Consider the following 22,464-nt stretch of genomic DNA (forward strand, 5'->3'; position numbering starts at 1 on the left):
TGTTGAAATTGAATAATTAAACGTTTCATGAGTCTATAAATTGAGATTTCTTCCTTCAGCTGGAGTTCGTATCAGAGGATGGTTTCCTCGCCGATGTGTGGAGAAATGTCTCTATGACTCAGCCAATAACTCGACGAGTGAAGAAAAGAAAGAACAATGATGCAGAATTTCACATCTAAACAGAAGACCTGAAATATGGGCCTGAAACCCTGCTGACATGCACATTTCTTTCTGATTCTTTTTGTAAAGCTGTTCAATGGCACCAGCGATAAGTGTTGAATTAAACTGATACTGACACCCCAAAGGTACTAACCTCTGAAACTTAAAAAGAACAAAAAAAAAAATTGTAAAAATCATTTCCAAAGAAAAGCTGGCGGAAAAAAACTGGCTAATGAGAAGGAAATGAGAGTTTTATAATAATGGGATCGGGATGTATGGACGCTTATTCTTTAAAGGGGATTAAGATTTTACTTGAAAATTGTTGTTTCTTCTTGCCTTTCTCTTACTCGCTTGCTATTTCTGGTTTGTTGATGCTCACACTGATTATGCAAAGCCTTTTCCAGTCTTAACCAGGTGTTTGTCATGCAGATTTCTCTTAAATTGTTTATATAACTGAATAACTTTATTTTATTTTTGATGTCTTTTTTGTAAAACTGATGTCAACCTCGCTGAAGTTTTCAGAGATGAATAAACAACCTTGATCTGTACAGTCATTTCCTCATTTTATTTTCATCATTTTTTTAATAGAACGCAACAACAACACTAGTTTCTACACTGCAAAAAATGTGTTCCTTATTTAGAGTTGTCTTGCACTGTAAAAATGCTGAGTTCCACAAAAATCCTTCATGTAAACTTAAATGTTTTTACAAATTTAAGTAGATTAAATGTAGAACAACTAAGTTGTCCCAAAAAAACTTCCACTTAGTTTAAATAAGTAGTTTAAACAAGCAGCAAAAGTCATTTTTGAGTGCATCTCTAGTCCAAATATGTTAAAGTATCTTAAATCTTAAAGCATTTTCTAGACAAGCAAATAATATTGCCTTATTTTCAGAAATAATGAGCCAAATAAAATCATAGGGTAAATAATTTACTAATGGGGTAAGTAAAAAAAAAAACGATTCAAAGCAGAAACCAGATTTTTTAGCTTGATTTAAGGGAAAAACTCATTTAATTTTTAATTTCATTTTAATTTTGACTTTCTGAAAACAAGGCAATATGTTTACCTTGTCTAGAAAATACTTATAAATTTAATAATTTTTAGATATTTGAACTACAAACATGAAAACAATTCCACATAAGTCAGGGTGACCAAACTTGGTCCGGAAGGGGCCAGTGTCCTGGAGAGTTTAGCTCCAACCCTAATTAAACACATCTAAACCAGCTAATCAAGTTGTAACTAGATAAACTACAATAGAGGCGTCCAAACTCAGCCCGGAAAGGGCCAGTGTCCTGCAGATTTTAGCTCCAACTTCAACACACCTGGCAGAAAGTTTTTAGTATATCTAGTAAGAGCTTGATTAGCTGGTTCAGGTGTGTATGATTAGGGTTGGAGCTAAACTCTCCGGGACACCGGCCCTCCAGGACTGAGTTTAGACACCCCTGACATAAGTAAAGCTTTTTTAGCAGTGTATACCTCAAACATCACATTTCAATGTCGTATTAACATTTTCTCTGATGGGAAAACCAAAATAAATGAAAATTCTTTCAATTTGTAAGGCTGTTTGTACAATTGCTTTCAAATAGAACCAGACAATGCTTTTATTTCTTTCTGACTGACATGGAGAGTGTGTTGGGAATAGGTTAATAAATGCAGTGAGGGCTGATACAGTGCAGTGCTGACAAAATATGTTATCTTTTAGCAAATATAGAAAAAACACAATACAAACAGCACTCATAAATATGTGAAACTTTTTTTTAGTGCATTACATGTTGGCATAAAGACTCTCGATCTGAACTCTGAAGTATTTGATGAGATCTGCCCGTTTGGCTTTGAGTGTTGGAGTGAGGAGGCCATTTTCTATAGTGAACATGTCGGGATGCAGGTACAGGTCTTTTACCTGAAAGAAAAGAACAAAATCTTTAGCAGCGATTCGAAGCAGTTATCTTATTAAGTAATTGTTCCTCTTTAGAAACCTGGAAATAAAACATGTCATTATGATTAACTTTAAAGGAACGGTTCACAATTTTGGGGATTTTAGCTTAGCTTAGCATAAATCATTGAATCAGATTAGACCATTAGCATCTCACACAAAAAAACTACTTTCTTTGATTATAGGTTCATTTTACAAATTTCATAAAGTTAAATAGTTTAGTTTTACTATTTTTAAATCCATTCATATCGCTGGGTCGTCTAGCATCTTTGGTAACATTTAGCTTAGCTTAGCAAATATCATTGAATCGGATTAGACCATTAGCATCCCACTAAATAAACGTGAGAAAAGAGTTGATCATTTTCCTAATTAAAGCTCGACTCTTCTATAGTTACATTGTGTTTAAGACTGACGAAAAGTTGCTTTTTTCTATGCTGATATGGCTTAGAAATGCACTCTTATTCTGGCATAATAAAACAATTCATTTGGATTTATTTTTAGATCTCTAACTGTAAATGAAACACGCCACTTCTATAACTCCTATAAAGTTAAAAAGTTCAGTTTTACCATTTTTAAACCTCTTTACCCAATCTCTGGATCTGGCTGGAGCACTCTTAGCTTAGCATAGCATCAATCATTAAATCAGATTAGACCAGGGGTGGCCAAACCTGTTCCTGGAGAGCCACCTTCCTGCAGATTTCAGTTGCAACCCATATCAAACACACCTGCCTGTAATTATCACGTGGTGTTCAGGTCCTAATTAATTGGTTCAGGTGTGTTTGATATGGGTTGCAACTGAAATCTGCAGGAAGGTGGCTCTCCAGGAACTTGACTCTTCAGTAGTTACATTGGGTTTTATGACTGATGAAAAGTTCTTTGCTGTCAAACTAGGGCTAAGATGAGATGATAAAAGGCCCACCTGACCATAAACCATCCAATCAAAAAGATAACGAAAGGGGTCAAAAGTTAATCAAACAGATGTAAATGTTGTAAACAGGATCCCATCCATCAAAATGCATCTTAATACCAGGTATTAACAGAAATTAGCATGGTTTTATGACAGCCTGTTTAATGTGCATGCACTGCATATGGCCTATAGCTGGAAGTAATTAAACAGTAATGGTAGATAATTATAATACCAGATCATAAAACTGCTTACTTGTTCAAAAGACTTCAGCCCTGCTTCACGACCCAGCTTGTTGAGGTCAGAGATGATTGCTTTTTTGAGTTCCTACAAAAGGATGAAGATTGAGCTCTTACTTTGTGGCATGAATGTTAAAAACTTCCAATATTAGCAAAATCACAAAAATGTGTATTTACATAAGTAATGTATGTAAGTTTACACAGTGTACCTGATTTCTACATAGCTCTTCTAGTGAACCTTTCAATCCCAGTTTCTCTGCGAAACCTGGCAATACTTCAGGGTCTGGCACCACTATGGCCACCAAAGAGGACTGGACACATTCAATTGAAAGTTAATAAGCTATGTGATCATTTTCATTTTAAGCTTTTTTATTAATCGGAAAAAAGCAAGGAGTTAATAGTAGCTCACCTGTAAACTTTCACCATGTACAAACACCTGGGCAACTGGAGCGCTGCGAATGTAAACATTTTCAATCTTTTCCGGTGCAATGTATTCACCCTGGGCCAGTTTGAAGATATTCTTCTTCCTGTCAATGATCTTCAGCACCCCACTCTGATAAATCACAAAAAAATACTTTCATGTTAAAATGAATTGTATTAGAGATTTTATTTTATTTGTGTGTGTGTGTGTGTGTGTGTTCTGTTTAATGCTTAATTTGTGAGCAAATAAAGACTATGATACATTTTTACCATGATTTACCAAAGACACCCCCTAAAATGTCCTACTGTAACAATTGTTTACACTCCAAAAATTTTTTAAATCTTTCCCATTATCCTTTAAACCTATTTGTACGCAACAACATTTTAATCTTTAAAGATTAACTAGCCAACTAGACTAATCATGTACTTATTATAATATTGACTTGTATATATAATTTAGAAGTCAAAGCTCAGCATCCATCACATCCAGTTTTACATTTTTCTTTAGTTTTGTGACCTTGGCTAATGAAGTTTGATGTATTTGTAAAAAAAAAAAAAAAAAAAAATATATATATATATATATATATATATATATATATATATATATATATATATATAGTTATGTATGACTCTTAAATTGAAATCTCACAGGAAGCCATTTGCCAATATCGCCAGTGTGCAGCCACCCATCTTTGTCCAAAGCCTCTGCTGTTTTTTCTGGATCACCGAGATACCCACGGAAAACATTTGTCCCTTTGACGCAAATCTGAAATGAAAAACCAAAGCTATAAGATGTTTCAATGACATATCGGTTGATGGTTTCTAAAATTGTGTTCCATTACCTCTCCTTCACCATTGGATGCAAAGTAGTCCATTTCCTCAACATCAACAAGTTTGATAGTGTTACATGGAATAGGAGCTCCAACATGCCCTAAAGTCAGAAAATGAAAAGCAGCATTCTTTATATAAATAGGATATTATATTTATTATTTATTCAAACAAAGATATGGAAAAAGAATATATAGGCCTCTTGAAAATGATCAGTTAATCTGTAATTACGTTAGGTGTCTGATTAAAGTGTGATTTCTGCTTCATTCTGCAAACTACTCTTCACATTTCTTCCAAATACAGAATAAGAATGCTGTCATTTAGTGCATTTGTTTGCCTAAAACAACAAAAAGGTGGCACATATTCAGACCTGTTTATTTTCATTTTTCAGGGTTTCTGCAGGTTTTTTTCGAGTCAATTGTAAAACGTTTTAAGACCATTATGAATGAAGTTTTAGACTTATACAGGGCTAAATATTAAAGATTTTTTCTAATGGGCTGGTTATGTCTGTAAATAGTTTTTGTATTAATGGAAGATCATGTAAAAGGATGTGTTGCTTTAGTTTTCCTTTCCTGATTATGGAATTTAATTTGGAGAATTTGCTGTAAAATGTTTAACAGCTGTAGTGAATTGTATCTCTTTGCAATAAAAAACCTGAATATAAAAAAAAGGTTTTGAGATGGATTATTGGTGATTGGGAGTCAATCTGATAGGGTAGCTTTACCTGCACATAGGGAATTTATGCCTGTTTAAAATGATTTTAGACCTACAACCTAATATTTCAGTAAATTTAAGACTTTTTAAGGCCTAAAATTTAGTTTTTGAATTTTAAGATGTTTTTTTTAAGATCTCGCTGACACCCTGATTTTTAGACTAAACAATATCAATGTTTTTTTAAATAGTATAAATGTTAACTACATAAGATTCCAATAAGAATTTCTTTCATATTTTGGTTTTTCATATTAGTTTTCTTATAGAATTATTTAATAGGATAAGACACAAAAATTACTGCGTGGCAAAGATTAATCATGATTAATCGCATCCAAAATAAAAGTTTGTTTTGACAAAATGTGTGTGTGTGTGTGTGTGTGTGTGTGTTATATGTGATAGCAATAAAACTTTTTTTTGCAAAGATATTTAAATTTATATATAATTTGTTTAATAAACATATATATTTTATATCTAAATATAAATAAACATTTTCTTACATATATGCATGCATGTGTGTATTTATGTATACACACATTTATTATGTCAAAACCTTAATTTTGGATGCGGTAAATTAGGATTAATCTTTGCCCAGCTCTAATAAAAATCCTTTAGGACAATTTATACCGGATTCGAATTTATTCCAATTATATCTTAATCTTTTAATTTTGAAGAATTGTTGTGAAGTGTAAAGAAATCAGCATTTGGGGGAATAACCCTTAAGAAGAAAAATTACTTTATAATTACTCTAAATAATATTTTTATTTTAAAATAACGTTATTAGACCTTTACAGTATTAAACTATTATTTTACTGAAAACCATACCTAATAGGCCCAATAAATCCAAAGAATCTGGGAGTTTTCAATTAATCATTACTTTTTTTCAGTCACAGTAACCCACCAGTTTTCCAGTCTCCTGGTATGGTGAAAGAGCAGGCCGCAGTGCACTCTGTCTGGCCATATGCCTCAAATATCTGGAAACAGAGCAGTGATAAAGAGGTCAGTGTTGAGTTACTGTGACACTGGATCAATACACATGCTTCATTGATAGTGGGTATGTTTAGTAAAAACACATTAATACTTTCTAGTAAAAGCAGAAACCATACAGTCTAGAGCTGCACGATTAATCGTAAAAAGATCGCAATCTCGATTCGACCCCCTGGACGATCTTAATCCTGCATTTCTACGATTCCGTCAATCATATTTTCAAGTTCAGGAGAGAAGCAACGGTGGCCGCACAAGTCTTCACATTGTTTAACAACATGAACACCTCCAAATGGTGTTGAAAGAGTCACATGCTGTATTTATAAGATATAATTCACCCCAAACATGTAATGTCATGTAATGTCATGTAATGTATTTGCGACCGCAAAATCACACGTGACCTGAGCCTCTGAATGAGGTCTAATTTAGTGAACAGAACCTGCATAGGCTGTGAATAACAGGTAATAAAGCTGTAAATAACATTCTATTTGTGGCACAGTGATCGTTTGGGAGCCACGTGGAAAGTGAACCGCTCTTGGCAGCGAAAATGAAACCGAAAGCGCACACAGTATTAAGATGCCAGATGTAGCAAACTGATTCCAGCCCAAAAAGTATCCAAAACCTGCCAAAATGCAAAAATACCCACCCAGTCTTCTGCATTCACCAAAATTACGTCAGTGATAGATTTTAAGCAGAAAATTGCAGATTGTTAGCATATGTCTCAAACATAATAATTCAGCATCAGAATTATCATCAGCATTAATGACCAGGACAAATCTAAAGTCTGTTCAAGTCCACCATTCCAAGTCTAAATACAATTTAGCATTTTCACCAACAGTACAGCTAAACAAAGCTTATTGCTGTTTAACCACATGTTTGGGAATAACAATAATAATAGCCCACTTATATTAACCTTTATTTTATATCTACAGAATCGTGAGAAAATCGTTATTTTAAAAAATAAAAATAAAAACGCGATTCTCATTTTAGCCAGCTCTAATACAGTCACTCATTTTTATCATCACACTCCCATTTCTTCTATTCTCACCTGGCACCCAAGACATGCCCGGAGAAAAGTGAGCACAGATGGAGAAATAGGAGCAGCTCCAGTCACCATCACTCTCACACGGCCTCCGAGAGACTCCTGAGGGAGACAGTTCAGAATTTTCCAGAACCATTCCTCATAAGTGCATCACAAAATATAAAAAAACAATTCTCATCTGTTCAGTTGTGGATACCTGCACTTTGTGAAAGATGAGTTTGTCCCACATGCTGTCATTCCTGATAATGCCCTGCTTGACTTCCGCACATTTCTTCTCAATGGCAAAGTTCAGTAGCCACTTCTTAAATGGAGTCTTGGCCCCACTTTGGACCTGAGAAAACAGTAGAAAGTGGACAATGAATGACTTAAGAGCTGCTTATTGGTTTTCTTTGTGTAACTGAACAGGCTGAGGAAAATTCATACACAACACTGAGTGTACATCTTCAAGATACAAAACATTTTGTAGACTGAACATGGAGCACTAACAAAATTTGTACACTTTTTTTAGTGAAAAAATACATGGCCTTTACATATATAAATCACAAGGATGATTTTTGCATTAATTATTAAATGTGATATCATGCGGTTACAACAACATTTTTCAAAATCAAATATTTAATGTGTGCCCCTTTAAACCAGATTCAATACAGTTTTTTACAAGCAAAACAACTTACAGAATCCACTTGATAATTTTTTTTATTTCAAGTAGATTCAAGTAAGAAAAAAGTAGCTAAGTCTTGTGCTACTCTGATTAACTTTCCAGTTTTCACAATGGGTTTCAGATTAAAATCTAAATCACGTTACCTCAGTTTTATATACAGATTACAGAGCAAGAATGCTAAATGTAACACAGACTAAGGTGCTAACTGATGATTTTCATTTAGACGTGTTTCTAAAACCTGTGTAAGATTAAGAGAATTTAAACCAAAAGGTTATTTAGTTTGAAGCTTTAACAAAGTTTAATTGTGTTTAATTATTGATGCAATGAAGATTATACTGTGCTATAGGGCTGTGTGATATGGGCAAAAGAAAACTATCATGATTTTCTTGAACAATATTGCGATTTCGATTTTTACAGTGTGAATCTAAAACATAATTTTAAAGGAAAACAATTGGATCTTTATCAAAGACCTGTAACATAAATAAGGCAAATAAAAATCAGCTAGTAAAACTGTAACAAATTGTCTCTACAACAGACCAATGGCAAAACAAATAAATATCCTACTGTGTGTGTGCGCCGTCAAACTCTGCTTGACCATAGTTGCGTGCAATTATGTACTGTTGTCCACAGATTTTGTTTAGTATTTTTTTGCGTATTTTTACGCAGGAGGACCTAGATGACTAGATCTCAACTTTTACTGCAAGCACACAAGGTAACAAGAACTGACCGATCAGTTTCATACTTTACATAGAATATACACATTTCGGTAGACTAATTACCTCAGACAAACACAGAACACCCAAACACCCAGTGCTTTTGAATTTTCTCCATAATTAAAACTCATCGAAACTGCAGCAATGTTTCATCCTCTGAAAAAATGGTTGATGGTCGCCTATCAACGACAAACGACAAAGTGCATTGAAAATGCTAAAGGAACGACATGCCTCGCTCTTTCCACACGGTTTTTCGATGCAATATGTAACTGACTGTTCTTCCAAATTCCTGGTTCTGTGATACAACAGCCTACCTAAAGTAATGCAAGACCACAAATGTTGACATTTTTTTGGCACCAAGTCCTCCTGTGAACTCGCCATCCCTATTTACGCAGGCCTAAGCTCAGTCTCCTGTTCTCACGCTCTGTTATGTTGCGTTTCATAGAATTATAACGTGCTGCATAATGATTGGTTCAAATAGCATACTGCGGCAAAATCATGCTGTCAGTTGATTTACAAATCATGCATGTTCCCTACAGTGCTATATTACATCTGATTATTCAATTGCTCTGTATACCTCAATACTGTGAGGTTCCACAGAGAACCATAAAACATGGTATATATAATTTTGGTGTTGTTCATTTGCACTCGTCTATACCAGTAATTTGTTTATTATATTTTATGCAACTGTATACCCCTACAAAATAACCCTGATCAATCTACAATTATTAATTCCTTCCAAATAGAGTTATAAGACAACTTGTGGAACTTAATTCATATTGCAATATACAAATCGCAGGCAAATAAAATATTGCAAGACTGTCAATTTTTTTCCGATATCATGCAGCTTTACCACAGACAACAGTTACTAGTGCACCCTTGAGGCCCAGAGAGTAAGATTCACGGCACGGTAAGGTCACGGCACCACTTTAACCCAGAACTTCTAACTACAAACCAAGCAAGATTTTAACATCTGTGTCCAGCATTAGAGGTGGATATGCTAAAAAGAACACTGAAGTATACTTGAATGCCTTTTTATGCCAGGAGAGTGAGGTTTACCTACAACAGTGGTGCTCGACCCTGTTCCTGAAGATCGACCTTCCTGCAAAGTTCAGCTCCAACCCTGATCAAACACACCTGAACCAATTAATTAAGACCTGAACAGCACTTGATAATTACAGGCAGCTGTGTTTGATATGGGTTGCAACTGAAATCTGCAGGAAGGTCGATCGCCAGGAACAGGGTTGATCATGCCTGACCTACAACATTCTTACTAGCTGATCTCTGTTACTCTCACCCCATAAACCTCACTCCTATCCGGGTCACGGCACCAAAATTACTCCTCTGGTTCTATTTTACAAGGACGATATCATTAGATGCTAGCACTGTCACATCTACTGGCTGCCTGGCCTCCATTACATATGGATAGGTGCCCATATATACTAAAAAAAATTATATTGATTAATTATCTCTATTTCAGAGTTTGCCAGAGCAGAATGAACTGGCAACTATGCATATGCATATCTAGCATATGTTTTACATATCAATTGTTCAATTCACCCATACCCCGTGTCTTTGGAAGCCAACATGGGGAGAACATGCAAACTCCACACAGAAACGCCAACTGGCCCAGATGGGACTCGAACCAGTGACCTTGCTATGAGGCAACAGTACTAACCACTGAGCCACCGTGCCACCCTTAAAAATATTACAATAGCCCTATTATGGCTATAATGGCTTGGTGTGTATATTCATACCTTGTCATAAACACGATTCAGAAGACGTGGAACCACTGGGAATACTGTCGGCTGCAGGGCTTTCATGTCATCTGGTAAAAGTCTGATATCACCTTGGAAAAAGCCAACTCTTCCCCCCACACCGTACAGCACTGTCTGATACACATAAATAAGAACAGGCAAGCATGACTCCAGTGTTCTGTGAAAGAAATCCACCTATGTGATTTATAAAAGATTCGAGTACATGACGCTTGAAATCTGAAAGGTCTTCAGCAATGTTTCATCAAAGATGACAGCTGGAGACAGATATAAAAAGGCGGCTTACCTGTACAACCCTCTCGAACATGTGTGCCAGCGGCAAAAACGAGATGGACACGTCGGATGGAACGGGCACAAAGACGCTCTGAAGAAATATAGGTTTGGCATCCAACATTAAAAATCTACACCCCAACAGAGGCTTTGTAAAAATCATGTAGCCATCACATTGACATACAGCACCTCAAAGGTTCTAACCACACCAGCTGCATCTGCAACCACGTTTTCATGGGTCAGCATGGCTCCCTTTGGATCCCCTGAAGCAGAAAATACTGAATTAAACCTCATACAGTTTGAACACACCACATTATTTACTAGCGGTGGCTTAAATGTGGTTTCTTTGAGGTCATGAAGAAGACTGCATCAAACCTACCCGTGGTTCCACTGGTAAAGCAAATAATACTTAGGTCTTCTGGCTTTGGGGGCTGAAAAAAAAATATCAAAGCACATCCAAGTTTGTCAAATACATTAATAAATACCACTGCTAAAAACACAGTTCATAATTAACTCATTACTCACAACAGGTCTGTGATGGTTGTTCTTTCCCAGGGCCTAAAAAAAGCACAAATGTTTTTAAAAATATATTTTGTTTTGGGACGCCGAAAGATAACAGAAGCTTTAATATTTTGTATTATTCTTTATTATTTATTGCTGATCAGTGTACCTCTACATCTTTTAGAGACAGGACGTCCACACCAATCTTAGAGCCTCTTTCGGTCAATGCGCTGTCATAGGAGTCCATGAGGATGATGGTTTTCAACAGGGGGGTGAGTTTTTTCTCAGAGTTATCCAGAAGTGTTTCTGCTTTATCCTTCTTATCGCATATCACTGTGGATATGTTTGCTGTGGAGAGACATGGAGTACTTAAGAGTGTAAGCAGAGGTAGCACAAAATCACTATGGCATTAAACTGTTTTTTGTTAAAGGTCCAATATGGTAACCGAGGAAGTTATGTGGTAATTATAAACTTAAAGATGACATAACCATTCAAAACTGATTATTCGATTGATTACTTGATTTATTCGATTTGTTAGTTTAAAAGAAATAAAACAGTTTATTAAAAATGGAATTATAGAGGGCAAAGAAGCATTTATTTGATGAAAATAAATATTTACATTGATAGAAAATAAATACTATTCTTTTGAACTCTGAAATCATGACAGTTTTGCAATTTCCATTATTCATTGATGCAGAATATAAAAAAAGATCACACAAAAAAGCACAATAGGTAAAAATAATAATAATCAGCAAAATCATACTTTAATTAGTAAATAATTAATTGAATTAGGGGTGCAGTGAGTAGCACTGTCGCCTCACAGCAAGAAGGCCGCTGGTTCAGTTTCTCCCACAAGTCCAAGTGTGTGTGTGAATGGGAGTTTATGGGTGTTTCCCAGTGATAGGTTGCAGCTGGTAGGGAATGCGCTGCATACAACATATGCTGGATAAGTTGGCAGTTCATTCCACTGTGGCGACCCCGGATTAATAAAAGGACTAAACCCAAAAGAAAATGAATGAATGAATATTATATGATATTTAAGATAGAGTATTGAAAAAGTTTTTCGTTTCACTTTGGTATGGCAGACATGAAAAGCAATGAAAATTTTAAAATGAGATATAATTACAATCAGCATAAACCAAGAGAATGAAGTTTTCAAAAAAAAATATAAGTATTTTTGCAAAAATAAAATAAAATTAAAAAAATTAAAAAAGCTTCATTCTTTGAATAATAGTTGGGGATATGTTTTAATTTAAGGTGATAATCTTTGTCAATGTTTGAGTCGATAAGTCAAATTGTTTAAAAGACACTGCAACTTTAAAAAAAAATTTATGATTAATATTTTTAATGCATCAGATGCAAAACCTTTTAAGTGCCACCTAAAATTTAGCTAAAATTAGCATCTTTTTCAGCCTCCTTTATTTATGTTCCTATATTTTTCTTTAAAGGCAATAAAAAAAACTTCTTATAGCCATAAACATCAAATTACTGAGCCTACATAAAAGAGCCTGAGAAAAATACTCATTTTAGAAGAGAATTTTAGATGGCACTTTGGAGGTTTTTGCATCAAAGCTCTTAAATTATATTAAGAATTTTTGACAAACTCCAATAGTTATTTTATTAGTAATTTTCACAAAAACTAGGAATACAGCAAAAAAAAAAAAGTGATGAAATACTGTACTTAACTGGAGTGTGGTGCAATCTAAATTTGAGTCATCTGGATCAAAAGTTAAAAAAATTACAAGTAAATTTTTCCACTGGCGGTGGTGCTTTAAAGTTGTCTAGAGACCACAAAGTTGGTCAATTATTAATCAACCCAAAAATTATGACATATTTCGGCATTTTATTTATTTTCCTTTGGTTTAGTCCCTTATTTATCAGGGGTCACCACAGCGGAATGAAACGCCAATCATTCCAGCATATATTTTACGCAGCTGATTCCCTTCCAGCTGCAACCCAGCACTGGGAAACACCCATACACTCTTGCATTCACACATGCACTCAAACACTATGGCCAATTTAGTTAATCCAATTCACCTATACTGCATGTCTTTAGATTGTGGGAGAAACTGGAGCACCAAGAGGAAACCAACGCCAACACGGGGAGAACACGCAAACTCCACAAAGAAATGCCAACTGGCCCAGCCGGAACTTGAACCAGCGACCTTCTTGCTGTGAGGCAATAGTGCTAACCACTGAGCCACCGTGCCACCCATAACACTAACAGTAATATTTTAAAAAGAAACCTTTGTTTAAGTGGAACTAGTTACTGAATTATAATTAATCGAAGCTGGTTGAACCATATATAATAGTATAATTTTTTTAGTAATAGTATAATATTTACTATAATAGTATATCATTTATTATATAATAGTCAATAGGTAAGCAAAGCAGCTTAAAGTATAGAGGTAAAAAAAAGCAAGCACACAGAAGTCTCTAGAACATCAGAGTCATGCAGTTCTGGGGGATTATGTAAGTCAGCGGAGTTCATCAGGTGTGATCCCTAAAGCTGCTCTGACCAACACCTTTAATGAAGCATGCAAGCAAGCAGGCTTAAGTACCTCTATTAATGATGAACACAAGAGCCTCAGGTCCCAAGGTGTCGTAAAGAGGCACTGCCACCATGGAATAGGTATAGCAGGCCAGTTCTGCGATAATCCACTGCAAACAGGACAGAAAGGTTAGTATTGTATATGTATGTGGAGTACAGTGGTGCATCACCAATGGATTAGGATGGATTAGAATAGTCCTGTCTTACTGGCTGTCATAAAGGTGTAAGGTGTAGCACAGCTTTAATTATCTTAAACAGTAAACACTTTACTTGCACTTAATATGCTTTATTTGTATATGAAATCACTCTAGTAATTTTTATTTGATGAGGACACCAAAATTGGTCTCAAAAAAATACTTTGAAAAGAATATTTTGCAACATTTATTTGAAGGTGTTAAATGTTTTTTAGTAAATACTAATGCAAATTATGTAAAATAACATACATCCCTTAATATTATACATTAACTTTTACATAAAAAATCAGATGTTTTGATATATAGAACATTTTGAATGATATTTAGACTTCTTATTTCACCTCTGGTCGGTTCTGGGCAAAGATGCCAATAAATGTATCTTGTGAAGGTTTTTGTCCGCGGTGGATCAGTCCGGAGCCCAAAAATTCAGCTCTGTCAGAAACCTGAGACAATCAGATGCAAGGATTGAACCTTAGTTATCCTTCCTGAGCTCAAAATTGGTCTACAAGGGATATAGCTGCGGATATTCATATCAAAATAGAATTTGTGACACTGAACAACACAAATTAATATTTTAAATTAAATTAATGTGAGGGTTGGGGTGGGTGTGGTCACTAATAATATACAATTTTTAGGTAAAATATTAATTAAATAATTCTAGTTATCTTCCGGCCGCAGCAGTATCCCTTCTAGTAACAACCCTTACAATTAAGTTTGTGGTTTGTACAAATACCTGTTTGTATTTAAGCCACTGATAAGGTTGCCCTTTCTTCCTGAATCCCAAACACGGTCCATTTCCTGCATGAATGGATTAAATATTGTTTAGCTCATATTCCAAGTAAGATTAAATACACCAGGGAAACTAAAATAAAACTAAAAGGTTAATGAAACTCTCAACAAATTTTTCTGAGATTTTTACAGATCTATGTGTGTTGAACATCACTTACAAGACAGCATCAGCATCTGTTAGCTTTAATTTAAAGGGGACAACTGCATAATTATGTGCTTTTCCCACTAAGCTCGTCTATTGTGAGTTTGGGGTTTTATAGTCCTTTATAATTAAAAAAAAACATATTGATATTTGGTGATACTTTGAAATTTGGCCACATGACCTCTTACCTGAGACACGTAGTCCTCTTTGAAAAACTTCATAGAGCGTTTTGCCATCTTCGTACATGTATGAGATCAAGTTGTCAGATTTCAAAAGCGCTGATTTTCTAGCTCCACCCTGTAAATACAAATGACCACATTGATAAATTGGTCAATTTAAGTGACCCAAAAAACAGTATTTTAACTACAGTATATGAATTTTTTTTCCCCACAAAACCATTAAAGAGATAGTTCACCCAAAAATGAAAGACCCGTGATCACTAAATGGGTTAGTAAATGATGACCACATTTTCATTTTGCAGGTGAACTGTCCCTTTAAGCAACACAACAGTTTTCACATTGATAAAAATACATGATTCTAAATGATTTCAGAAAGATCATGGGATATTACTGGCTGAATTAATGGAACAAGTTATCTTTCAATTTCACACCAAATATTTGAAACAGTAATATTATTGCATTATTTTATTTTTTTAATTTAAACTTTAAGCCAAATGTTTAAACTTATAATATATTCACAAAAAGACACAAGTTAATTTATTATGGTTTTATTACCAATAACATGTTATATTTTATCAATATTTAACCATAATCTATAGTATAATTATCAACCATAATACAGTGCAAAAGTATTCAAAGCGCTTCACTTTTTCCACATTTTTTATGTTAGAACCTTTTTCCAAAATGGATTTAATTCATTTATTTCCTCAAATTCTACACACAATACCCCATAATGACAATGTGAAAAAAAGATTTTTTGAAATTGTTGCAAATTTATTAAAAATAAAAAACCTGAAAATCACATGTACATAAGTTTTCACAGCCTTTGCCGTGAAGCTCTAAATTGAGCTCAGGTACATTCTGTTTCCACTGATCATTCTTGAGATGTTTCAGCAGCTTAACTGGAGTTCACCTGTGGTAAATTCAGTTGATTAGACATGATTTGAAAAGGCATACACCTGTCTATATAAGGGCCCAGGGTTGCTATTGCATGCCAAAGCACAAACAAAGCATGAAGACAAAGGAATTGTCTAGGCACAAGGCTGGGGAAGCTTACAGAAAATTTCTGCTGCTCTGAAAGTTCCAATGAGCACAGTGGCCTTAATCATCCGTAAGTGGAAGATGTTTGGAAGGACCAGGGGCCTCATGTACTAAGACTTGCGTGGAAATCATACTAAAACATTGCGTACGCACAAAGCTGTATATGTGCATACGCAGAAAAAAATTCAGATGTATGAAACACTGCGTACGCCGAATCTCACGCATATTCTTTTGTACATCTGAATGAACGTGAAACTGAGCGCACGTGAACGAGTGCAAAACCCCTCCCTGCCTCCTCCCCCGTATGAATATGCAAATGACTCTACTTTGGCAAAACCCAACGAAAAAGCAATGGCAAAAGCAAGCAAGAAGAGAAACTTTGAACAGAATGTGAATTGGAGGTGCTGCTTTCGGAGGTAGACCGGAGAAAAGCGGTGTTATTTGCAAATTTGTCCTCTGGAATTAACAACAAAAGCAAAAAACAGAGTGAGAGGGTTTAGCTGATGCGGTTAACACAGTTGGGTCTGAACATCGCACTGAGTGTATTAAAAAGAAATCTTGTGATTTATAGGTGTAAACTGTTGAAATATTCTTAACAGTCTCAGTGGCGCAGCTCGAAAAACGCATGTCATAATTTTTCGACACGTTCCAGCATGAACTCAGTTCGAATACAGCGTCTGATGAACTCATTTTTCCCCCCACTACATATCAGATTTTGCCAACTATTTATCATGAGAAAGACAAGTAGGAATCATTAATAAGTTTGTGCATCATATTTTATTTGCACATTTATTAAATAGAAATGTTTCTGATTCACGTATGCAAATTCATCTTCAAATAGTGTCTTTATAGCAATGTGCGTGCAGTAGATAGCTCAGATTACATTGGGAAAACAGACGACCGCTGCAATTTGCGCTTTAATGTTTGGCTGGTCAACTGTATGGTATGGAAACCTTATATACCTGCTAGATGAACCCGTCTCATACAGCTGCCATTGCAAGGCTCAAAGACACTTTGTAGAGAGGAATTTAACACAACTGCCTCTAGGAGTCGCCAATGGAAATAAAACATACACCCACAAAAAATGTGCGTACGCCAGCCATAAAGCTGGCGTGGAGCTGCGCACATTCCCACGTTCAGTTCATTGTTAGTAAATCCAAACGTGAGCGATTCTGAGCGTGAAACCTGGTGTACGCAAAGTTTTTGTGCGTACACAGCGTTGATACATGAGGCCCCAGGACTCTTCCTAAAGCTGGCGGGCCATCTAAGCTGAGTGATCAGGGGTGAAGGGCCTCAGTCAGGGAGGTGATCAATAACCGGATGGTCACTCTGAGGTCCAGCATTCTTCTGTGGAGAGATGAGGACCTTACAGAAGGACAACCATCTGTGCAGCAGTCCACCAATCAGGCCTGTTTGGTAGAGTGGTCAGACGGAAACCACTCCCCGCCTGGAATTTAACAAAAGGCATCTGAAGGACTCTCAGACCATAAGAATTTCTCTGGTCTGATGAAACTAAAATTGAACTCTTTGAAGTGAATGCCAGGTGTTAAGTTTGGAGAAAACCAGGCACCGCTCATGACCAGGCTACTACCATCCCTTTAGTGAAGCATAGTGGTGGCAGCATCATGCTGTGGGGATGTTTTTCAGCAGCAGGAACTGGAAGACTAGTCAGAATAGAGGGAAAGATGAATGCAGCAATGTACAGAGACATCCTGAATGAAAACCTGCTTCAGAGTGCTCTTGACCTCAGACTAGGGCGACAGTTCATCCTCCAGCAGGACAAAATATGAATGGAGTGGATTCACAACCAATCAGTGAATGTCCAGGCGTCGCCCAGCCAGAGCCCAGACCTACAGTAAATCCTCTTTGGAGAAATCTGAAAATGGCTGTACATCGTCACTTCCCATCCAACCTGATAGACCTCGAGAGGTACTGCAAAGAGGAATGGGCAAAAATTCTAAAAGACTGGTGAGCCAAGCTTGCGGCATCATATTCAAAAAGACTTGAGGCTGTAATTGCTGCCAAAGGTGCATCAACAAAGTATTGAGCAAAAGCTGTGAAAACTTATGTACAAGTGATTTTTCAGGTTTTTTTTATTTTTAATTAAATTGCAACAATTTCAAGAAATCTGTTTTTCACATTGTCATTATGGGGTATTGTGTGTAGAATTTGAGGAAATAAATTAATTTATTCCATTTTGGAATAAGGCCGTAACAAAAAATTGTGGAAAAAAAATGAAGCGATATAAATAAGTTCCTTTCCGGATGCACTTTATAACTAATATTTAACAATAATCTCATATCTTAGATCTGTGGTAAAGCATAATTTTTCACATTTAACATTAAACATCACACATCATTAAACTAGATACTGAAAGCATTATGAGCATACTGTTAGTGTACCACCACAATCATTCAGAACAGTTTTTATGGTTTAAGAATCACAGGTACTATTCCACATTGCAGTTTGTTTGGGTGTTCATTGTATGATTTGGTTGTTTTACTCTTCAACAAAGAAGCTGATGCACTCACCGCTACACCCACAGTTTGCCGGTTAAGATCTGTCGGTGGCTGCAGTGGTTTCGGCCTTGTGTTGAGATGAACCAAGGCTACTGCTGCAAGACTGAACAAAAACACCAGTCCTGAGGTAGACAGCGGCGTGAAAAGAAACTCAAACAGGAACTCCATAATCTACAGCGTCTGCAAGAGCAACTGAAAAACAAAATGAAACAGTATTGAGAATAAAAGAGAATACTTACTTCTACATAAGTATGTGCCATATCTAAGTAGGTGAATATTAAGTTGAAGGTCATTGTAAAAACAAAATAGTTTTGATGCGGCATTGATTAAAAGATATTGTCCAATATCAGTATGACCTTTGGAGAAGATAAAAGTCACTTTGTTTAAAGGTTGAAAAACATGATAAAATACATTTTCCTGCTTGCTATTACAACTTTGTGGTGGCGTCCATGTGCTTTCCACTCTTAAATTCCACTCGTCTATTTGACATTACTTGAATGCAACAATAATGTGAGACAGTGTGTTCATATACATTTGGGCTGCCAGTAAAACTCTAATAACATCTCACAATAGTCAAAAAAAAGACCAGTCATCGAATATAAATGAATAAATGAATAGACACGTAAGGTCTATTTTTGGACTATTGTCAGATGTCTATTACTGATAGCTCAATTTTAGGCTAAACTTCTACATTTGGACATTCATTAAAGGTATTTTAAACATAAAATTGGTGGGAACAAACACTGGCATTTAGTAACCTAATGAAAACATACAGTAAATGTGAGAGTGTTTGTGTAGTCTAACACAAACACTTTTCTTTAACTTTTAATATTCACCGACAAGTCTATATTATGATTTGATTTAATCATACAAATCAAATAAACTCAAATCATCAATTCAAAATGTACTTTCTGATTACTTTGTGTTGCTGGTATGAACTGTCTGTCAAGCTCAACTAAGTCAGATTTATTTTTTTATAAATTTTTTTCCAAATATCAGCGTAATTGCTTCTTAAAGAGATAGTTCAACCTCAAATGAAAACTCGGTCTCTATGAACTCACCCTCCACTGATTACAAATCAATTTGATTATCTTTGTTCTGTTTACATGTTCAAAATATTTTGAAGAATGTTAGAAAGCAGCAGTCATTGACTATCATAGTATTTTTTGTTTCAACTATGAATATCAATGGCTGTTGGTTTCCAACATTGTTTAAATTATCTTGATTTGAGTTCAAAAGAAAAAAACAAATTCTGTGAGGAAATGACATTTTTAAGAGAACTATCCCTTTAACATATTGCAGTGTTATTCAGCCATTGCCGTTCATCCAAATGCATGGCCTCCAGTATGACACACATGGCTGTTATAATAATGCTGTTGCGTCTGTTACTTTATCCACCTAGCCATGCATTTATAGAGGCCAAAGTCTAGCAATGGTTACATAACCTTTTCCAGCCTCGAGAGCATCAGCTACCATTTGTATGAGGCACAAAAAAAGTGATTTATGTATAAAGTGATTTATGTATGAAAAGTAAACTCTTTTAATAGTTGCTTTTTGAGCAAGGAAATAGACTGAAACCCATGTTAAGTTTCTTTTTTGAATATTTAATATTCAAAACATTGGACTTAAATCACCCTCAAAATAATTTGTATCTTTCCAAAAAGGGTGTAAAAAAGAAAACATGTGAATGTAACTTTTAGACATGCCAATATTCAAAAATATAACATCCGAAAATATAACATCCTGATAATAAATTATTATAAGCACCTCAAAATAGAGTGAATAATTAGCCATTATTTAAATTTTTGAATGCATTGCATTACCTTAATAGCTTATGTAAAAAATGCATTAATATTGTTTACAATTACTACTAATAATACATTTTAAAGATATAAGGTGCTTTTCTCGCACCTAAAGTGTTACAAGATCAATTAAGACAATAAAAAATGTTATATGATAAAATGCACAGCATAAATAAAAATCAAAACATATTCATAAGCAATTTTAAAGAGGTGCATTTTCACTAGTTAATGAGACCTCATTATATGCTGCCTACTCTACTTTACTGTACTCTTTGAAATATTTGTTTACTCTGAGCATTTATGGACAGCCAATATACAAAAATACAGAATATTTTTGTTATTATAGTACTACATAATAGTATTTTTGTTATTAAAATAACCCTTTTTTGGAGCTTACATCAATAATGTGACATTACTAAATATCTTGATGAACGCTTCAGCAGTTTATCACAACAAGAACAATTGATACCATCATCTATGGATACAAAACTACTTCTATATTGTGCAAAATGCAACAGTCACAAGTCCTCTTTTTTTAAGTGACCTTTTTCTGTGCAGATTGTGTGGTAGCACTTTATTTAACAGTCCTATTTAGCATGTACAGCACATACAGTACCATGCACAGGCTTATCATACTGTAAATCGGATAACAACTAGGCACTATGCAATAACCAAACCCATGTAGCTACTTCATATTATGTTCTTAGGCAACTAAACTCTAAGAATATATACCGTAAATCAAATTACAATCATTTCTATTGTAAACATGCATAAAACTAAACGCAAATTGATACCTTCACAGCAACTGAACAATAGTGTTTTGCACAATGCCATGTATATGAAATTCAGAATGAAAGCTAGTACCTTTCAGGATGCTAAAAGCTTTGTAACCTGCAGGTGTCCAGTGTGTACGTCGAGAGATGAAACTGGGAGAAAATATCCTGAGAGAGAGTCCCTTGTAGAGGTTTGCGAAAGCCACAAGAAGACTGAGGAGAAAGGCATAGTCCCGGGTCCAATAAAACAAGCACTCAAGTGACCTTTGAACTAAATGCTGCTATCTGTGTCCTGATAATACAAATGACTGAACAATAACAGAATCATGGCTATATAGTGAGTCCAGTGAAGTAATTGCATGTTGCTCAAGATTCACAAGACTGTGCTTTTAAAGTCTGGATGCACCAAAGGACATGCGAATGTAAAACAGCACAGCATTAGTTTGAAATGTGGACTATGACATTTGCCTTTGCTGGTCAGTGTGACATGGAATTGGGTAGAAAGTTGCATAGATCAGGTTAAAATATTGTATACAGCTTCTGTTCCCACTCACATACTCAAGTTTTCATTACAATCGCTAATTACTCTGGTGGTTTGTGGTAATGTTTTGCTGATTCAATGCATCATTCACAGATTTGTGGGTTAAATTGACCACGGAAGAGGCCACTGGGACACTAAAATGCTTGTTAGCATGTACTAGCCATGTCACACCTCCTATTAACACCAGCCTCAGGTAAGCATGACACAACATGACCTTATAAACACACACACAGTTTTCGTAGCTCATTTGCCTCAGCATCATTATCACAGCAGTTTAGGAAGGACGTCCAAGCTGAACTTTGACATTTGACTATAATGACAGATAAGATGTGAGCACCTTTGGATTTTGTAATCTGTTCTGATAATAGACAATGCAATTAAATGAATGAAAGCCGTCAAGGCCTTTGAGGGTTTGAGACTCTTGGCGATTGAAGTCCAGTTCAGGCCAAAGTTAAAGTGAGATACACACTCAGAAAAAAAACAATCTGATCTGCATGCAGAAATCTCCAGTTTTTTTATTTTATTTAATAACATCTTACTGACAATGTGTACAAAAATTTGTGATAATGATAAAAGTAATCTAATAAATAAATGAACAATACAATACAGTACATTATTCAATTTAGCCTACACAGTGTGTACGCTAAATTGAATAATGTACTGTATTGTATACAGTGTATCCGGAAAGTATCAAATCAAATCAAATCAAATCAGGCCTTTATTTGTGTGTACAGTACACGTTCGTATAGTGAAATTGAACCCCCCAGACCGTACACAAACATCACAATTTTTAGGGGA

The 22,464-nt window shown here is 35.3% G+C and overlaps 2 protein-coding genes across 22 annotated transcripts in view; one reads left to right on the plus strand and one right to left on the minus strand.

Annotated features, from left to right (window-relative positions):
* Positions 1-713, plus strand: part of zdhhc6 (zDHHC palmitoyltransferase 6) — a 14,712-nt gene extending 13,999 nt beyond the window's left edge. Inside the window, exon 11 of one of the 2 annotated variants that reach the window (XM_087274674.1) lies at positions 60-707. In XM_087274674.1, coding sequence (XP_087130800.1) covers positions 60-160 — 101 coding nt within the window. In that variant the 3' untranslated portion in view covers positions 161-707. 2 annotated transcript variants of the gene reach the window in all.
* acsl5 (acyl-CoA synthetase long chain family member 5) overlaps positions 706-22,464 on the minus strand; it is a 24,152-nt gene continuing 2,393 nt past the window's right edge. Inside the window, exons 2-24 of one of the 20 annotated variants that reach the window (XR_015503393.1) lie at positions 21,217-21,338; positions 18,563-18,742; positions 15,000-15,108; positions 14,614-14,678; positions 14,222-14,323; positions 13,697-13,796; positions 11,305-11,483; positions 11,160-11,192; positions 11,014-11,065; positions 10,824-10,897; positions 10,651-10,728; positions 10,347-10,481; positions 7,412-7,546; positions 7,222-7,317; positions 6,091-6,163; positions 4,496-4,584; positions 4,303-4,419; positions 3,643-3,786; positions 3,443-3,544; positions 3,250-3,321; positions 1,634-2,057; positions 1,240-1,337; positions 706-1,018 (exon numbers count right to left, since the gene is read on the minus strand). Coding sequence is in view for 3 of the 20 variants with exons in the window: in XM_087274934.1 (XP_087131060.1) it covers positions 1,923-2,057; positions 3,250-3,321; positions 3,443-3,544; positions 3,643-3,786; positions 4,303-4,419; positions 4,496-4,584; positions 6,091-6,163; positions 7,222-7,317; positions 7,412-7,546; positions 10,347-10,481; positions 10,651-10,728; positions 10,824-10,897; positions 11,014-11,065; positions 11,160-11,192; positions 11,305-11,483; positions 13,697-13,796; positions 14,222-14,323; positions 14,614-14,678; positions 15,000-15,108; positions 18,563-18,718 (2,046 nt within the window). In the remaining 17 variants the exon portion in view is untranslated. 20 annotated transcript variants of the gene reach the window in all.

The sequence above is a fragment of the Danio rerio genome, chromosome 12 (genome assembly GCF_052040795.2).
Source record: "Danio rerio strain M-AB ecotype USA chromosome 12, GRCz13ab, whole genome shotgun sequence".
Classification (NCBI taxonomy): Eukaryota; Metazoa; Chordata; class Actinopteri; order Cypriniformes; family Danionidae; genus Danio; species Danio rerio.